The sequence below is a fragment of the Macaca thibetana genome, chromosome 15 (genome assembly GCF_024542745.1).
Source record: "Macaca thibetana thibetana isolate TM-01 chromosome 15, ASM2454274v1, whole genome shotgun sequence".
Classification (NCBI taxonomy): Eukaryota; Metazoa; Chordata; class Mammalia; order Primates; family Cercopithecidae; genus Macaca; species Macaca thibetana.
Window position 1 is genome coordinate 87,149,395 of NC_065592.1, and position 17,063 is coordinate 87,166,457.

The 17,063-nt window shown below is 39.2% G+C and overlaps 1 protein-coding gene across 6 annotated transcripts in view; it reads right to left on the minus strand.

The window, feature by feature from the left end:
- Nucleotides 1–17,063, minus strand: part of TRPM6 (transient receptor potential cation channel subfamily M member 6) — a 193,504-nt gene that overhangs the window by 26,408 nt on the left and 150,033 nt on the right. For all 6 annotated transcript variants that reach the window (XM_050761467.1, XM_050761466.1, XM_050761470.1 and 3 more), the window contains 6 exons: nucleotides 15,046–15,166; nucleotides 12,037–12,128; nucleotides 10,442–10,500; nucleotides 7,646–7,671; nucleotides 4,155–4,205; nucleotides 2,622–2,687 (listed from right to left, as the gene is read on the minus strand). In XM_050761467.1, coding sequence (XP_050617424.1) covers nucleotides 2,622–2,687; nucleotides 4,155–4,205; nucleotides 7,646–7,671; nucleotides 10,442–10,500; nucleotides 12,037–12,128; nucleotides 15,046–15,166 — 415 coding nt within the window. The remainder of the gene's footprint in view (nucleotides 1–2,621; nucleotides 2,688–4,154; nucleotides 4,206–7,645; nucleotides 7,672–10,441; nucleotides 10,501–12,036; nucleotides 12,129–15,045; nucleotides 15,167–17,063) is intronic.

Genomic DNA, 17,063 nt, shown 5'->3' on the forward strand with positions numbered 1-17,063 from the left:
GAATATCCAACGACAGGAAAACAGACTAACACAAGACTTACGTCCTTTCTCCTGGTTAAAATTATTACAAGAAGGACTAGAACTTGCTAACCTTACAGGACTTCATAGCCTGTCTGGCTGCTTCCTGTGCGCCACTCTAGGGCGTCCACCGCTAACAGCTGTCCCTCTGCCATGGGGACCCTCTACCTTTGCCCAAGCTAACAACCTCCGAAACCACTCGTATGCTCCTATCCTGAACGTGCCCCTATACCTAAACCCCAGTCAAGAGAAGTTTCCCTACTGTTTCTCAGGAACCAATTCCAGCCTCTGCAGCATCACTGCAACGCCCCCTAATATTACCTTGAGGGCTCCATCAGGCATATTCTTCTGGTGTAATGGAACCTTATCTAAGAACCTACCTAGTCCTTCTGTTAATAACCTACTATGTCTCCCTGTCACATTAGTTCCCCGGTTGACTCTACTAACTGCTGGCAAGTTCCTAGGGTATACCGGTAACTGGACTAGTGCTGTTATTCACCCAGACCCTAGACCAAGACCTGCACGAGCCATATTTCTCCCCCTCATTGCAGGAATCTCCCTCACCGCATCCTTCATTGCGGCCGGACTGGCGGGGGGAGCCCTAGGTCACACCCTCATAGAAAGTAACAAGTTATACCAACAATTTGCCGTTGCTATGGAGGAGTCGGCTGAGTCCCTTGCCTCCCTTCAGCGGCAGCTCACGTCCCTAGCTCAGGTAACCTTGCAAAACCGGAGGGCCCTAGACCTACTCACTGCAGAAAAAGGTGGTACATGTATATTTCTAAAAGAAGACTGTTGTTTCTACATAAATGAATCAGGACTTGTAGAGGACCGGGTCCAACAGTTACGCAAGTTAAGCACTGAAGTAAAAACACGGCAGTTTGCTTCAGCTGCAGACCAATGGTGGAATTCCTCTATGTTTTCTCTGTTAGCCCCCTTCCTTGGACCCCTGCTAAGTCTACTATTTCTGCTTACCGTAGGACCTTGTGTTGTTAACAGAATTTTACAATTTGTTAGGGAGAGATTTGACACCGTACAACTCATGGTCCTCAGAGCCCAATACCAACCTATAAACGCTGAAACAGAATCAGACTTATAAGACCCAAGATTGGCTCTAAAGATACCTGAAAAGAAGGGGGGAATGAAAGGAGCTGGGCACATTCCTCAGCCCCGGGCTCAAAACTCCCTGAGCCTAGCACAAACACATCCCATCCTCCCATCCCACCACCATATATCTCTCAAACTCCCTGAGCTCAGTACAAACACCACCTGGAAAGTCTCCGATAAGGAGACAGCCGTTCAAGGTTACTGAAAGCGCAGGAATTTCTTTGTTCCCCTACAACTTTCGGGCTATAAAAAGCAAACGCTCGCATTGTTCGGGGCCCTCTTGTATACTGTGTAAAGGAGGGACCAGGTTCGAACTTGTAGTAAAGATCCTTGCCGCTTGGCTTTGACTCTGGACTCTGGTGGTCTTCTTTGGGGAACAAACAGTCTGGGCATAACAATTCTTGGTGCCCAGATAAATGCCACTGAAGATCTCTTTGAAATTCTAAATCCTTAGAGGCTTTAGAGCAGAGCTATTGATTTGCAAAGCCAGCCATGGGGCCAAATGGAAGGGGAAGGCATCTGCATTAACAGTCAGAAGCCAGGCCGGGTGTGGTGGCTCAAGCCTGTAATCCCAGCACTTTAGGAGGCTGGGCCAGGTGGATCACCTGAGGTTAGGAGTTTGAGACCAGCCTGACTAACATGGTGAAACCCCGTCCCTACTAAAAATACAAAAAGTAGCCGGGCATGGTGGTGCATGCCTGTAATCCCAGCTGCATGGGAGGCTGAGGCAGGAGAATCACTTGAACCCAGGAGGCAGAGGTTGCAGTGAGCCGAGATCCCGCCATTGCACTCCAGCCTGGGCAACGAGAGCGAAACTCCATCTCAAAAAAAATACAAAAATAAAAATAAAAAAATAAATACAAACAATCAGAAGTCAACCTGGTCTGTGCCCATGTGAACAGTGTGAGAAGAATCAAGCTCAAGGACACTTTGGGGACCCTTGCTATATTGTCAACTTGCTCATGCCTTATCCTGCCAGACAGAGAAATTTTGGTAGGCTTCGCCAGTGTGAGCTTGTTTTTCTTTACTACTCCAGACTTTTAAAATGACATTTGCAGTCTGAGGTAAGAGCAATTAGTGTACACAAAACAAAATAAACAAAAAAAATACACAAAACATTTCTCTTCAGATGCCTGTTGGCTTTCACCATATTGACATTTATCGCTTTCTCCTGTGCTTATTATAAATGGTTGGTTTGTTCTTTTCTTCCCTACTTACTTCCAGTCTTGAGTCAGTGAATGCCAGGTGCAATATTATTGCTTTCTTCCCAACTGCTGCTCATTATAGGTCTTATTCCCATAGTATTAGATTTTGTCCCTGAATGCTGGCCATGACAGTTAACAAGAGTTTCCATTTTAGGAAATGAATCTCACTAAACTACAACCATCGACAAAATGAAATGTTCAACTAAAATAATTGCAATGTAGACCTTTGATTCACTCAGATTTTATGCCTCTGTCCTGGCATAACCTCAAGAAGGTAGAAATGCTACTCACCAAACAGTTGGATTGGTGTAAATGGTATGGTCTGAGAAAGCCTCATTAAATTATTCCTTTCAATGGCTGCAAACAAAAACAGATTTTCTATTTTAAGTATGCATCAGTGGGCTGAATTTACAGAAAGCCTCTCCACATCAATATATTCATATAATGCTATTTAATTTCAAAGACCTCTTATTTCTGCCATTATCAAAAATATAATCTACAATACAGTCTAAAAAATAAACCATGCCTTAAACAGGAAAGAAATCCCAATTTTAGAGGCATTTAATGTGAGATTATGTCACATGGTCTGAGGTAGGACTGTCACCTCCACTCTCCTGAATACCAAATCACATACTAATCCATACATACGTGGAACTTTCTTTTAAATGGCATTTTAATCTGTGAACTTTGGTTTTCCTTTCCAAAGCAAATCCAAAGCACAGTGGACTGTGGGGACACCTATTGTTCACTTTGCACAGTTCATCTTCTTTTTCCAGAGAGAGCTGAAGTCCGATTTTAATTAGAAGCGAGTGATCTGCATTTTCCTGTTAAGAGCTATAGCCTAACAGATCAGAGTCAACATGAGTTACAGTATTCCTCACTAGAGACTTTCTTAAGTTGACGGCTGGAGTCAAAATAATAGATTACTGCCGAGCTGAAAGACTCAGTTGTAAGAGCCCGGATTGAGGAGTCTGGAATCCACTGCAAGTCTATTCACCACAAAGGAGAATTCAGGATAAGGCAATCTATTACTAGACCCTGAACAAACAACCTCATATAATTATAATAATTATCGCACCAATAAGTTCTTACTCATGTATTGAGCTTTAGATTTGTAAAAGGCTTACCCATGTATTATCTCGTCCAACGCTGAGAGCAATGACTCCCAAGAAACCACCCAATGGCACCAGTCCAGTTGGTTTTTATATTGCTTTGCATTTCAAAGTGTTTTCCTCTTAATTCTCAACTAGCCCTTTGGCAGACTGTTCCTCAGGAAGGGCAAGTACAATTATTCCCACTTTGAAAGAAAGACAACTGAAGCACTGTGAAGGGATGTTGCTTAAGAGAGTCAAGACCCTTGACATCTTTGTTTAATAACATCTTTGTTGAACTCACTCCGTGGGGTTGGCATTCATTCAGTGATCATACTCACTGAGGCCCCATTGAGGGTACAAAACCCTCCCTCAAGGAACTACTTTCAGGTCTGCCTTTTCCCCAGTCCAAAACATTGAGATCTCTGGTTTGGGGCTGGCTTTGAGCTTGCAAAGAATTTTTAGATCTCAAGGTCATCTTTCGACTTCGCAATCTGGGACTTGAGAATGCAAACATTTTGCAAAAATCCAAATTCTCTTAAATTCTGAAAACTTGTTTTCCCAAGTCAATGGCAAAGTTAGACATTGCAACGTTCTTCCCCTCAAAGCAAACAATAACTTTTCAAGTTGGGAGCCATGTCAGTAACACGGAATTTGTCAATGTTTCTGTTTACAAATGCAGAAGCACAGACATTTAGCTCAGCTGACATGTCTATGTGCACATGCATCCTACCTGAATAATGATGGTGAGGCTCTTGAGGGCTTTTTAAGGAGGCTGAGATCTCTGAAATTAGAGAGAAGATTGGCATTTTAATTACGTGGCTGGAGATAAATACATGCTTATGAATATACTGCCTTCAAAGTTATTATTGAACAGTTAATCAGAATGGCTTCTCAGTATTCGAAAAAGCTTGCCTAATATCTTTTAACCACATTATTGCGTGTGGTATCCTGACAGCTTCCAATCATCAATGTAATATCTCCAAACATATTTATATAGGGAATTGAAGAAAGACAGGTAATATTAGCCTCAAAGATGTATTTCCTCTGAACCAATTACACCTCTGGGTTGCAGAACGCACTCAGCTGCCCATCATACTTCACGACATCCCAGAAGCATGATTCTCCGAGCTCCCTACCAAGATGCAGTACCCATAGAAAGACAGTATTAATACCAAGTTATTAACAGACTACTTCACTGACCTAAAATAACAACAAAATGCTGAAAACACATTAAGAGCTATATAGTGGAAACAAAGAAGAGGGTGGATAATATAGCACCAAGAGATTGGTTACACAAGGACTATGTGTTGGGAACACCTCTTCCAAGTTTAACTCATTCTCTTCTGTCTGCTTCAGTCCTAAATTACAAGGCTCTAGAGAAATCCCTTGCAACAGTTTTGCTATTTCATAAAATCAAAATTAAAGTGGAGAACTTTGGTCTCATGATGGCAACTGCTTTATACCTAGTAGAGTAAGCAGCATAATGAGCCCAATTTTGCACATCTCTCTGGGTTTTTGTTGCTGGATAAGGAAAGGAACGAAAATCACTTCCTTTGGGGAGTGTTGGCAAAAAGTAAGATCAGCAGAAAAGACGGCTCCTTTCTGAAGTCATCAATAAAAACAAAAAGTATTCCACTCCCACTATGGATCATATTAGGCGTGAGAGACATGGGTAAGATGTGGTTCCCACCCTACAGAAAAGCAAATGTATTAGGACAGAGAGACAGGTAACTATAATCACAATACAGTTAAAGTAATATACGTAATCAAGGTATATACAGAGGTTTATGGAACACATTAATTCCACCTGGAAGGTAGGGCCTTCATAAACAGTGTGAAATGCTTAAAGTGTATGGGCATCTGAGTCTGATAAAACTGAGTTTCAGTCTTGGCTTCACTACTTAAGGAGTTGTGAGACCATATTCATATTTACTCATTATACATTTATTGAGTACCTACTATGTGCCAGGCACTGGTCTATGCTCAAGAGGAAGAGCGGTAATTAAAACAGATAAAGTCTCTAGTTACATTCCAGTAAAAGGAAATAGAAAATAAATATATAGTACATATAGTATAGTATTTTGTGTGTGTGTGTGTGTGTGTGTGTGTGTATGCATCAACTTAAGAGTTAGAAAGCATGGGGAATAGGAAAGTTCCTGTTTTATATAGGATGGTTAGGCAAAGCCTCTCTCATAAGGTGAAATTTGAGCACAGAGTTGAAGGAAGAGAGGGGCAGCAATATGAATAAATGAAGACTATTCCAGTGATAGGTAACAGCAAGTGCAAATGTCCTGGGGCAGGTCCATGCTTGTCATGTTTAAGGAGGAGGGTGTACCCACAGTGAAATGCACTGAGAGAAATGAGGTTGGGGGGTGGCTGGAAAGCAGAACAGGGTGTTGTAGACTCTGTTTGGACTTTGCTTTTGCAAAGTGAGGAGGAATGCCATTTAAGCAAGAGGGACTCAGTTCAACTTTCAGTTTAAAAGGATTATTCTGGCTGTTTCTGGAAAAAGACTACTAGAGAGCAATAGTTTGGAGGCCATACTATAATCCAAGGAAGAGATTATGATTGCTTAAAAACGGTGTTATGTGGAAGTAGCAAAACATGATCAAAGTCTTGATATATTTTAAAAGATTTACTGATAGATGGGATGTAGGGATGTGAAAAAATGGAGGACAAGTATTGCAAGACTTTAGCCTCAGGAACTGGGAGGACAGAGTTGCCATTTCCTGAGATGAGAGAGGACAGTGTTGGAACATTTTGTTTGAGACACGTCTTAGACCTCCACACGGAGGTGTTACTATGTGGTCAGTCATATTCTGCAAGGCAGAAATAGTGAATGAAAGAGATCATGCCTATGGGCCTGGAAATTTGAATTGAGATCCAGCTTTCAAGAGCATTGAGGAAAAACTCAGGGGTTTGCAGTCTGTCTTTGGGTAACAGGAAGTCATTGAAGGCTTCTACCTGAGTGATGATTTAGCATTCATAAAGATAATTCTGATAGAAACATAGGAAAGTTTAAAAGGAGACAAACCAATCAGAATGCTAAGACAAACTCAAGGGCAAATGAAAGTATACACTTTTGTTTTGGAAAATAAATAATGGTGGTTTTAAGGTAGGAGCAGTAGGCTAGACCAAACAGATCGCTTTGAAGATGTGGGGGTGGGGAATGGCTGGGGAGGGACGGAGTTAGAAGGCAAGGTTAATAATAGCTAAGAGCAATGGGGTGGGAAGGAGATTGTAAATGACTAAGATTTCCAGCTTCCATGAAGGAACAAGAGGCTCTCAGAAAGACCAAAAGTAAGTCAACAAAGAAGTAGAACAGCCAAAGAAGAGCCTCAAGGAAACATAGAAAAGAGAGGGTGCCATGAAGGAAAAATGGTCAATATCAAATGCCACGAGTTCAGCGAGAACTGAGAAGAGTCAAGTGAGTTAGCAGTTGTAGTGGAGTTTCAGGAAAGTGATAGGGTACACTCCACGGGCTGAAGATCAAATGTTAATTGCTCTTTCAATTAATCTGGAGGTGAAGGGTTGGAGTGGCAGCTTGAAAGCTAGGCAAATCAAGAAAAAGACGATTTGTTTCTTTTGTATAGAAAACAACCTAAATTTGTTAGTAGGCTGAGGAGAAGGAATCAACTGCAAAGCAGGTGGGGGAGTACTGGAAACCCAAGAAAGTGTGATGGAACAAGAATACAGAAGATGAAGGTGCCTTTACATCAAGGAGTCAAGAATATGGAAAGGAGTTTGTAAATTGTAGTCAAGTTTGAGAGTAACTATAGTGGCTTTACCAGGGAGCTATCTCACATGACCTAGTTCTATTTAGCCATGTGGGGCCCCAGATCTCACTAAAACCCTACAGGAAAAGGCACCCATATAACAATCTTATAAATGGCTCTGAATGAGTAATGTGTGAAAAAACAAAAGGACAGTAAGAGTTGGTGAGCAAAATGAGCTCAGTGCTTACACTCTCATTCACACAGAAAATGGGGAAATGACAGTCAGAAACAGGTCATTCAAAAAGTTTTAAACCAGACATCAATCCCAATTTGTCTGAAGAAAGATATTCAAATTTCTACTCTTCTACTGAACTTTCTACATTGCATGGTGGACAAAAATCATAAACACAATTTCAAGAATGACAAAAGTATCAGCAGGACAGTGTACCCCAGCATTAAAAAGATGAAAAAATAAAAAATAAAATGTTTAAATAGAAAAACTTACTGTCAACTCCATTTGAACTTTTTAGCCTGTTTGAAAAAACAATGAAGTTGTTTAGATAATGCTGCCTTAAATCTTACAATTATGAAAAAAGAAGGAAACAGCACGTGAAACAGTAACAACACAGAGTGTATATTTTATACACATGTAAAATACATATACAGTCAAGCACTGCATAATGATGTTTTGGTCAATGACAGACAGCATATATCACAATGGTCCCATAGATTATAATGGAGCTGAAAAATTCCCAACACCTAGTGACATCTTAGCCAACGTAATGTCACAGCGCAATGCATTACTTATGTGTTTGTGATTATGCTGGTGTAAATAAGCCTGCTGTGCTGCCAGTCATATAAAAATAAGTACATGCAACTGTGTACAGCACATATTACTTGATGATCATGATGGATGACTATGTTACTGGTTCATGTATTTATTGTATTATGCTCTTTTTCATTCTTTTAGCATGTACTCCTTCTACTTGTGTGTGTTTTTTTAAGTTAACTGTAAACAGCCTCTGGCAGGTCCTTCAGGAGGTATCCAGAAGAAGGCATTGTTATCATAGAAGGTGATAGCTCCATGCATGTTATTGCCCCTGAAGACCTTCCAGTGGGACAAGATGAGGAGGTAGGAGACAGTGACACTGATGATCCTAATCCTGTGTAGGTCTAGGCTAATGCGTGTATTTGTGTCTTCATATTTTTAAAAACTTTAAGAAGTAAAACTAACTAAATAAATAATTTAAAAACAGAAAATGGCTTCTAGAATAAGGATATAAAAAAAGAAGATATTTTTGTACAGCTGTACAATGGATTTGTGTTTTAAGCTAAGTGTTATTGTAAAAGAGTCAAAAAGATTTTTAAATTTTTTAAAGTTATAAAGTGACAGTAAAGCTAAGGTTAATTGATTATTTAAAAAAGAAAAAAAACTTGTATAAATTTAGTGTAGCCTAAGTGTATGCATAAAGTCTCCGGTCATGTAGAGTAATGTCCGAGGCCTTCACATTCTTTCACCACTCATTCACTCTGACACCCAGAGCAAGCTTCCAGTCCTGCAAGCTCCATTCATTGTAAGCATCCTATACAGGTGTACCATTTTCTATCTTTTATACTGTATTTTTACTGTACCTTTTTTGTGTTTAGATACACAAATACCATAGTTTACAGTAGTCAGTACAGTAACATACTGTACAGGTTTGTAGCCTAGGAACAATAAGCCAGACCATATAGCCTAGGTGTGTAGTAGGCTAGACCATCTAGGTTTGTGTAAATGCACTCTATGATGTTTGTACAAGGATGAAATCACCTAATGACACATTTCTCAGAATGTATCCTGTCGTTAATTGATGCATGACTGTATATATATTTGAAAGAGAAGTATTAGTTACATCAAATCCTTATTGTATCAATAAAGAAATAAGTTTTCAGCGCTGCAAGTGTTTTTATAGAAAAATGAGCACCAGATCTGTATGTAAGTCATTTACTGTGTACACCCTCAGCTAATTGAAAAGCAGTTGTTTTTTAATTAGCTTTGTGATCACACAATATATATAAGATATAACTGTGTTTGTATTCTTCTGGATCAATTAAACTAAAAGGTTCCCGAACTACGCAAAGCAGATGCCTACAAATGAGTCTGTGAATGTCTCTGGACAAGCCTACAAATCAGTTTCATTAGCCCACGTGGCCCCTAAATGTTCACAGGCTGAAATTAGTTCTCTTTAAATCGTTACTTGCCCTGCTCAAATGCACAAGTGGCCACAGGCGAGTCTGAATAAATACATTCAAATAATATCTTCAGTATTTAAGGTCCTTAGGAAAGAAAGTACAATTACGATTATTGTTCAATTTCATGCTGCAATAACCCACTACTCTGCATGAGCACAAACTACTGAACCTTTGGGAGAAGAAAGTCACGTGTCCTTTAAGTCTGGAGGCAGGCTTGCACAGGGTCCATGACAGGAGGCCTAGAGAAAGACCATCTCTAAACAGAGCTGACTGCAAACGGAAAGTCACCTTCTACCTGCTGGGTATCAATCGGCACTTCAACAGAGTAGATGGTTTTGAATTCTACCTGTATGAATAGTTAATTTGATGATGCAACTAGGAAAGTCCAGAAAATACTACAAATAAAATAGGATAATGTTTGCTTGGTTGGTTTACAACTTTCCTTTCTCTAAATATATACTAATAAAATTCCAGGAAGATACTCAAGTCTACAACCACGTGAGTTCTCTATATTCTTTCTCCCTCCATCCAAACTTGCTCTCCCTGTCTGTCTCAACCTTTCTCAGAGTTATTGCTTTGGTGATTAGGATGTTACTGAGAAACCAAAAACTAAAAAGATATGCCTTATAAACTAAAAGGAAAAAATCATTATTTTAAAAATTAAAGAATAAACGTAATCAGGTGTTCAGTCTAAGTCTGTTTCTTGAAGCAAGACAGATTTATTTCTACTCTTTTATGCAAATTCACAATCTTATCTATCCAAAAAGATATGATAATCATTATTCCATGTGTGTTTTGACACTGAAGAGGCAAACGTTTAATTTGTTATAGGAGTATGTGTTTCGTTATATTCTTAAAAGGCACTCAGGTGAGATCTTGTTGCCAGAGACAGGAAAACTTGGAGAAGAAATCATTTTCATTCTGCTAACAAAAGAACAATATTGTCATTTGACACACACTTCCTTTTTCTCCCTTTCTGACTAAATTAAACCTTTGTTTCTAACCAAGTTAAAAAAAAAAAAAAATAGAAGCCAAAGACTCTCAAAGATAAACATTTAGAAATACTCACAGGGAGTTCCTATTGAGGTTGGTGCTCCTGGAATTCCACAAAGCATTTTTGCTGAGATCCTGAGCAGAAGGAAAGGCCATTACGTGTGTGCTCAACATAATCCCACCCCAAGTTTCTAGGAATGATCTGCCAAACACGCTCCTTGGAGAATCTTTCTTTTTTCTTCATCTACCTGAATATTCTTCTTTTAAAAAACATACTAAACCCAAGCCAGAAAGATGCATAATGTTAGGGCAATGTCAGAGAACTCAGTGTGTTGACGGACTTTAACAGAATGAAATTACCTTTAAGGAGATATCAAACAGAAAATGTAATATATGAAATTTTTTACAGACCAAACACAGAAAATCAGGACTAAACATACACAGTTAATGAGGATTGAACATACACAATCAGCTAATGACATGGAGAAAAATGAAAGTACAAGTTGACAGATGACACGGATCGTCACATTGTTATGTCTTATGAAAAGATTCTCATCTCAGGTCATGATGATTATTTAAAATAACATTACCTTGGATTTATCTCATTTGATTTCCTACTCAAATTCAGTTATTTCCCGAGACCTAGTAAACTCCAGGCATTACTCTAGGTAGGCCTTTTCATAGTTGTTATTTTTGCTGTCCGTTAGCAATAATCTCATAAGGATGGCATTAGTCCCACTTTAGAGATACAGCCAATGAAGCTTGTAGGTTAACTGATATACATAGCTTTGAAACGTAGAAAGTGGCAGAACCAGAATTTGAACACAGGTCCCTGCTTCCAATTATCCTCAAGTATTCTGACATTTTACTTTGAAAATCTTTCACAGATCCTATTCCTACAAGAATATCTAAGGTTGTTAGTATACAGTCATGTCCCAACAGTTCTCAAGTTCAAACAGGTAATATTCAAACAAAGACTTAAAATTAGGTTTCTTGGGTTAAGCTAATTATTCACACTTCCCACATGGCGGATGGCACAAAACAAGGCCCATATTTTTAGACAGCAAGAAAAACAGACTGCAAAACCAGAGAATCTCAGCACTGAAGAAACACTAAGGGTCCTTTACCCCGCAAGGCTTGAATCCCCTCCATCATGCCTGCGAAGAGGTTTGTTCAGCCTATGCTTGACTGATCGCACTAGTGAGGGACTCACTACTTCCAGAAATAAATCATTCCATGCTTGGAAAGCTCCAATTGCTAAAAATTTCTCCTCAGATTGGGCTGAAATCTGTCTCCCAGTAGCTTCTATATGTTGATTCTAGATCTACCTCTTAAAATCATATAGAAAATAGCTTATTTTTCTTCCACACGACAACTTTCATATATTTGAAAACAGTTTCAAAAACTGAATTCTTTCATGCTAAACATCCCCAGGATACATTACTGAGCGGACAGGTAAATTGCATAAAGAAGAATGTCAAAGAAAGAATAACGTGTAGGGGATTGAAAAAATAGAACAGGAATTCAACTGAGCATAGCTTCAAAACAAAGATTAAACAGACTGTCAATAAAAAGTAGAAGCCAGTTAAGGGACATAAAGGTAAACTGGGCATAGTCAAGAGAAGCACTGCATGCTCAAATGTTTTTTTTAACTCCTAAAATATTTTTTACCTCTTGAGACTGCTTTAGATAATCGCTGACTTGTACAGCACATTGCCCAATGTCTTTAGTTTTCGTTTTCTGATGTATGTAAGGTTTTACACCTTGTAAAGAGGAAGAGAAAGATTAGAAAATACATGAAAATGTGTTACATTCAAATCACAGTTCCCAAATAGAAAAATCTGAACACAGTACATTCATTTAAACTTGGATATAGTTTTCTCTTTCTGTTTTTAGCAAGTTTTACCAAGTTTCCTTTATCCTTTTTTTCCTCAAGAGGTTGAAAACTATATATTCTATTTCTATTCTTCTATAGTTACTTTCGCATTTATAACAACTTACACTTCTCTATCGAAGTCGAGAATTAAATGATCCATAAACTGTCCTCTTACAAGACCACACCTTTAGTAATTTTTATATCTACCTTGTCCCTGCACACTATTGCACATGTTTTATTTAAAATATATGAAATTTAATTCCATTCCTAGTCTAATTAGGAGTCCTTCCTTAGCAACTGCATCAAACATCATAGTAGGCTACTTAAAAACAACAACAACAAAAGAATGATACAGGCCAGGTGCCGTGGCTCACGCCTGTCATCCCAACACTTGGGGAGGCCAAGGTGGGTGGATCACCTGAGGTCAGGAGTTCAAGACCAGCCTGACCAACATGGAGAAACCCTGTCTCTACTAAAAATATGAAAAGGAGCCAGGTGTGGTGGCACATAACTGTAATCCCAGCTACTCAGGAGGCTGAGGCAAGAGAATCGCTTGAACCTGGGAGGCAGAGGTTGCAGTGAGCCAAGATTGTACCACTGCTCTCCAGCCTGGGCAACAGAATGAGACTGTCTCAAAAAAAAAAAAAAAAAAAAAAAAAAGGAATGCCATCAAATAAACAGATTTAATTTTTAGCCTTTTATTAAAAAGGATGATGAGGATCATTACTGTTATTCTTTTTGTAGCTGGTACCTACAGAGTTACTACATACAGTAGATGCATAATAAATATTTAATGAATACTTGGTTGGATTAATTCTGAGAATAATACTTATTAGGAGTCCTGACTAAAAATAGGAGATAACGGTTGCATTTTTCCCTAATGATTTTGTGCTGGAAAAAAAAAAAAAAAAGTATACAAGAAGTGTAAAAAATACTATTTGAAGGCCAAGTGTAGTAACTGGCACATGCCTGTAATCCTAGTACTTTAGGAAGCCAAGACAGGAGCATTGCTTGAGGACAGGAGTTTGAGACCCGCCTGGGTAACATAGCGAGACCCCCATCTCTACAAAAAATAAACAAAATTAGCCAAGCATGGTGGCACACGCTATAGTCCCAGCTACTCGGGCGGCTGAGGTGGAAGGATCGCTTGAGCCCAGGAGGTCAAGGCTGCAGTGAGCTGTGATCACGTAACTATACTCCAGCTTGGGTGATAGAGCCAGAACCTGTCTTTAAAAAAAAAAAAAAAAAAACAGAGAGAGAGAGAATGCTACCTGACAGGGCATCTGCCTATCCACAAACTGTTATTTTTCAAATTCTTTTTCAATTAATTATTAAGTCAGACACGTTTCAAAAAAATAAGGCTCCCAACTCCGGATGTGGTTCAAGGAAGACAGTGGGCCTCGATACTCACTCAGATTAGCCGGGCACTCGGATCAACCTATTTCCCTAGCCTTACCTCCCCGTCTGATCATCTGACTTAATGAGATTCTTTCCCAGAAACCTCCTGCCATTTGCATCTCTCTACGTTTGAAATTCATTGGAAAGAACTTAAATGATTTACGAATGATATATAATATCCTAAACATAAATTATACTATTTATTAAAAAATACCTAATATATATATAATATAAATATATGACATTTATAAATAAAATGAATCTATTTATAATTGGTCCTGGAGTCATGTCTTTAGGTGTGGGATTTGATTTATTCAAACTTATGGTCTCTAGTAAACGGTATGATTAAAGTCAAGGCAAATTAAGCTCTCAAGCTAATCTATAAATTGAGGGGGTGCTGACTAATTTAATTTCTAAATGTCTCTGTCAGCTTAGAGTCCACTTGATTCTCAGTGATTTAACAGACAAGTGAGTATTTTTAACATAAAATCAGGGTTTCTCCACCTTAGCAATGACATTTTGGCCTGGATAATTGTCAGGAGGACCTATCTATCCCGTTCATTGTAAGATGTTTAACAGTATCCCTGTCCTCTACTCACTGGGTGGCAAAAGCATTCCCCCCCATTTTAGTTACGAAAAAAAAATATCTCCAGACATTCCCAAGTGTCCTGTGGGGAAAGTGAGGGGAACGTGTAAAATTACCCCTTGGTTGAGAACCATTTACCATACGAACAAGCAGATTTTTAGAAAAGTCTGACAGCATAAATTTCAATACAATGTCTACTTGTACCTTAAGTTTAGTATTTTAAATATTTTTAAAACCTATGACTCCTTAATCACTTAGTCCTTTCTGTTTATTGGTAAAGGTCTCTTATCTAATGTAAGAAGTCCAAAGTTCTGATCATTGCTATCTTTTCTGTTCACAATCCGCCCTCATCTTACCTGTCCAGACTTATTTCACTGTCCAGGCCTAGCCCATAGTATTCATTCTTGGCTGGTTGATCCATCTTCTCTCCTCTACAAGCACCATTATTAAGCTTAAGAGATAATTTAAGTGTCACATGTACTTTAAGAATTTATAAAATTAAACAATCGCCTATCCATAAATCAGACTAAATGAATACTGTCTGGATAAAACACTCTGAGTAAGGTTCAACAGCTTTGAATACAAGAGACTATCTAAATCTTAATTTTTCTTTTCTGGAGTCCTTTAGGCAAAAAAAAATTTTGTCCCTTTCATAAAGATTAAAAGCAGAAAAATGCTATTTTCCTTACAGAGTGTAACTACCTTCTCTTTCCCTCATCTCCATGTGAAAGAACAGGAGGGACCGCCAATGGTCTAAAGACTGGACCCTGAGAAAACTCCACCAGGTATTTTGGGATCCAAGAATGTAGATGTTACATACTTGTCTGACTGCATTTGGACACTGTGAACCAGTTCTTGCTGTACTCCTCCTCGGAGATGCTGTTTTCTCCTGGCTCTGGATTCAACTGGTCACTCTGAGAGCAGGCATTAACTGTTATGATCTGGAGATAAAGACACTTGTTGGAACACAGTGACATTAATTCAAAAGCACAGTGAGTCACACTAATAGAAGAACCATGGTGAAGGGCGGTGTCTGTTAACACTGGCTGCATATTACAATTGCCTGGGAAGTGCTGACAAATCCCATCACTTAGGCTGGCAGGACACAAGCATCCACGTGATTTCTCTTTGCAGTCATGACTGAGAACCCCTGCTCCACACCTTAGTTCTTAATCTTGAGTGCACATCAGAATCACCCAGGGCTTAGGGGCTGGTTTAAGCCACAGGTCACTGGATCCCACCCCTGGAATCTCTAATGCAACAGGTCTGGAAGGAGGGAGAATTTGAATCTCTAATTCCCAGGTGATGCTCATGCTGCTAATAGGAGATCATATCTTGAGAAAATATTTGAATCCAAAGAATTTGTGTTGGAATTCTAGCTCTGTCATTTAGAAGCCATGTGAATTTGGGAAAATCATGTAATGTCTCTAGCCCCTTTTCCTTCATTACTAAAACAATAGATAGCCAATAATACGACTGTTCTATATATTTCCGAGCTGCAGAACAAACGGGGTAAATTGGTAACTCAAAGGCAATAAATAAATAAATGCAAGCTTGAATTACTGAACTTAGTTGCAATTTCTAGTTGAACACTGGACATGAGAACTATTCCAAAAATAAATCTACTTAAGTGCATATTTCTTGGGATTGCAGAAACTCATGGCATTTTCCCTGAAAGAATAGCCTTCCTTCTCTCTCCCCTAAAAGGTGCTTTTACATAATTGTCTCAGTACTAATCTCGTTGCTTCTGCTTCTCATTCTAAAAAAAGGCCAAGGTTTTTTTTAATGCATCCAGATTATTATTTAGAAAAATAAGTGTAAAATTTTTTTAAATAAGGCAGAGCATTAAGATCATGAAAGGTGAATTCTTACAGAATTGCTACTTGAGATCTAAAACTTCCTAATAATATATTAAAAGACTCACTGAATGAAAATAAAAACAACACATCAAAATTTGTAGGAAAGAGCTCAAACAGTGCTTAGAGGGAATTTCATAACACTAAACGACTACATTAGAAAAGAAGGCCGGGCACAGTGGCTCACACCTGTAATCCCAGCACTTTGGGAGGCTGAGGCAGGTGAATAGCTTGAGTTTAGGAGTTTAACAAAACAGCCTGGGTAACATGAAGAAACCCCATCTCTACAAAAAAAAAAAAAAAAAAAAAAAAAATTAGCCGGGTTTGGTGGCACACCTGTGGGCCCAGGTACTCGAGGGCCTGGGGTGAGAGGATCACTTGAGACTGGGAGACAGAGGTCGCAATGAGCCGAAACGACAACTGCACTCCAGCCCGTGTCAAGAGTGAAACCCTGTCTCAGAAAAAAAAAATTTAAGAAGGAAGTCTCAAATCAATGACCAAAGTTTCTACCTGAACAAACTAGAGGCCAGGCGTGGTGGTTCACACCTGTAATCTCAGTACTTTGGGAGGCCGAGGCAGCAGATCACCTGAGGTCAGGAGTTCGAGACTAGCTTGGCCAAAATGGCAAAACCCCGTCTCTACTGAAAATACAAAAGCTAGCCGAGCATGGTGGTGTGTGCCTATAGTCCCAGCTACTTGGGAGGCTGAGGCAGGAGAATCACTTGAACTCGGGAGGTGGAGGATGCAGTGAGCCAGTATCGTGCCACTGCACTCCAGCCTGCGCTACAGAGAGAGACTTTGTCTGAAAGACAAACAAACAAACAAAAAACCTAGAAAGAGAAGAGCAAAGTTAGACCCAAAGTAAAGAGAACAAAAGAAATAATAAAGATAAGAGCAAGCATGAATGAAACAGAAATCAGAGGCTGGGCGTGGTGGCTCATGCCTGTAATCCCAGCACTTTGGGAGGCTGAGGCAGGCGGAT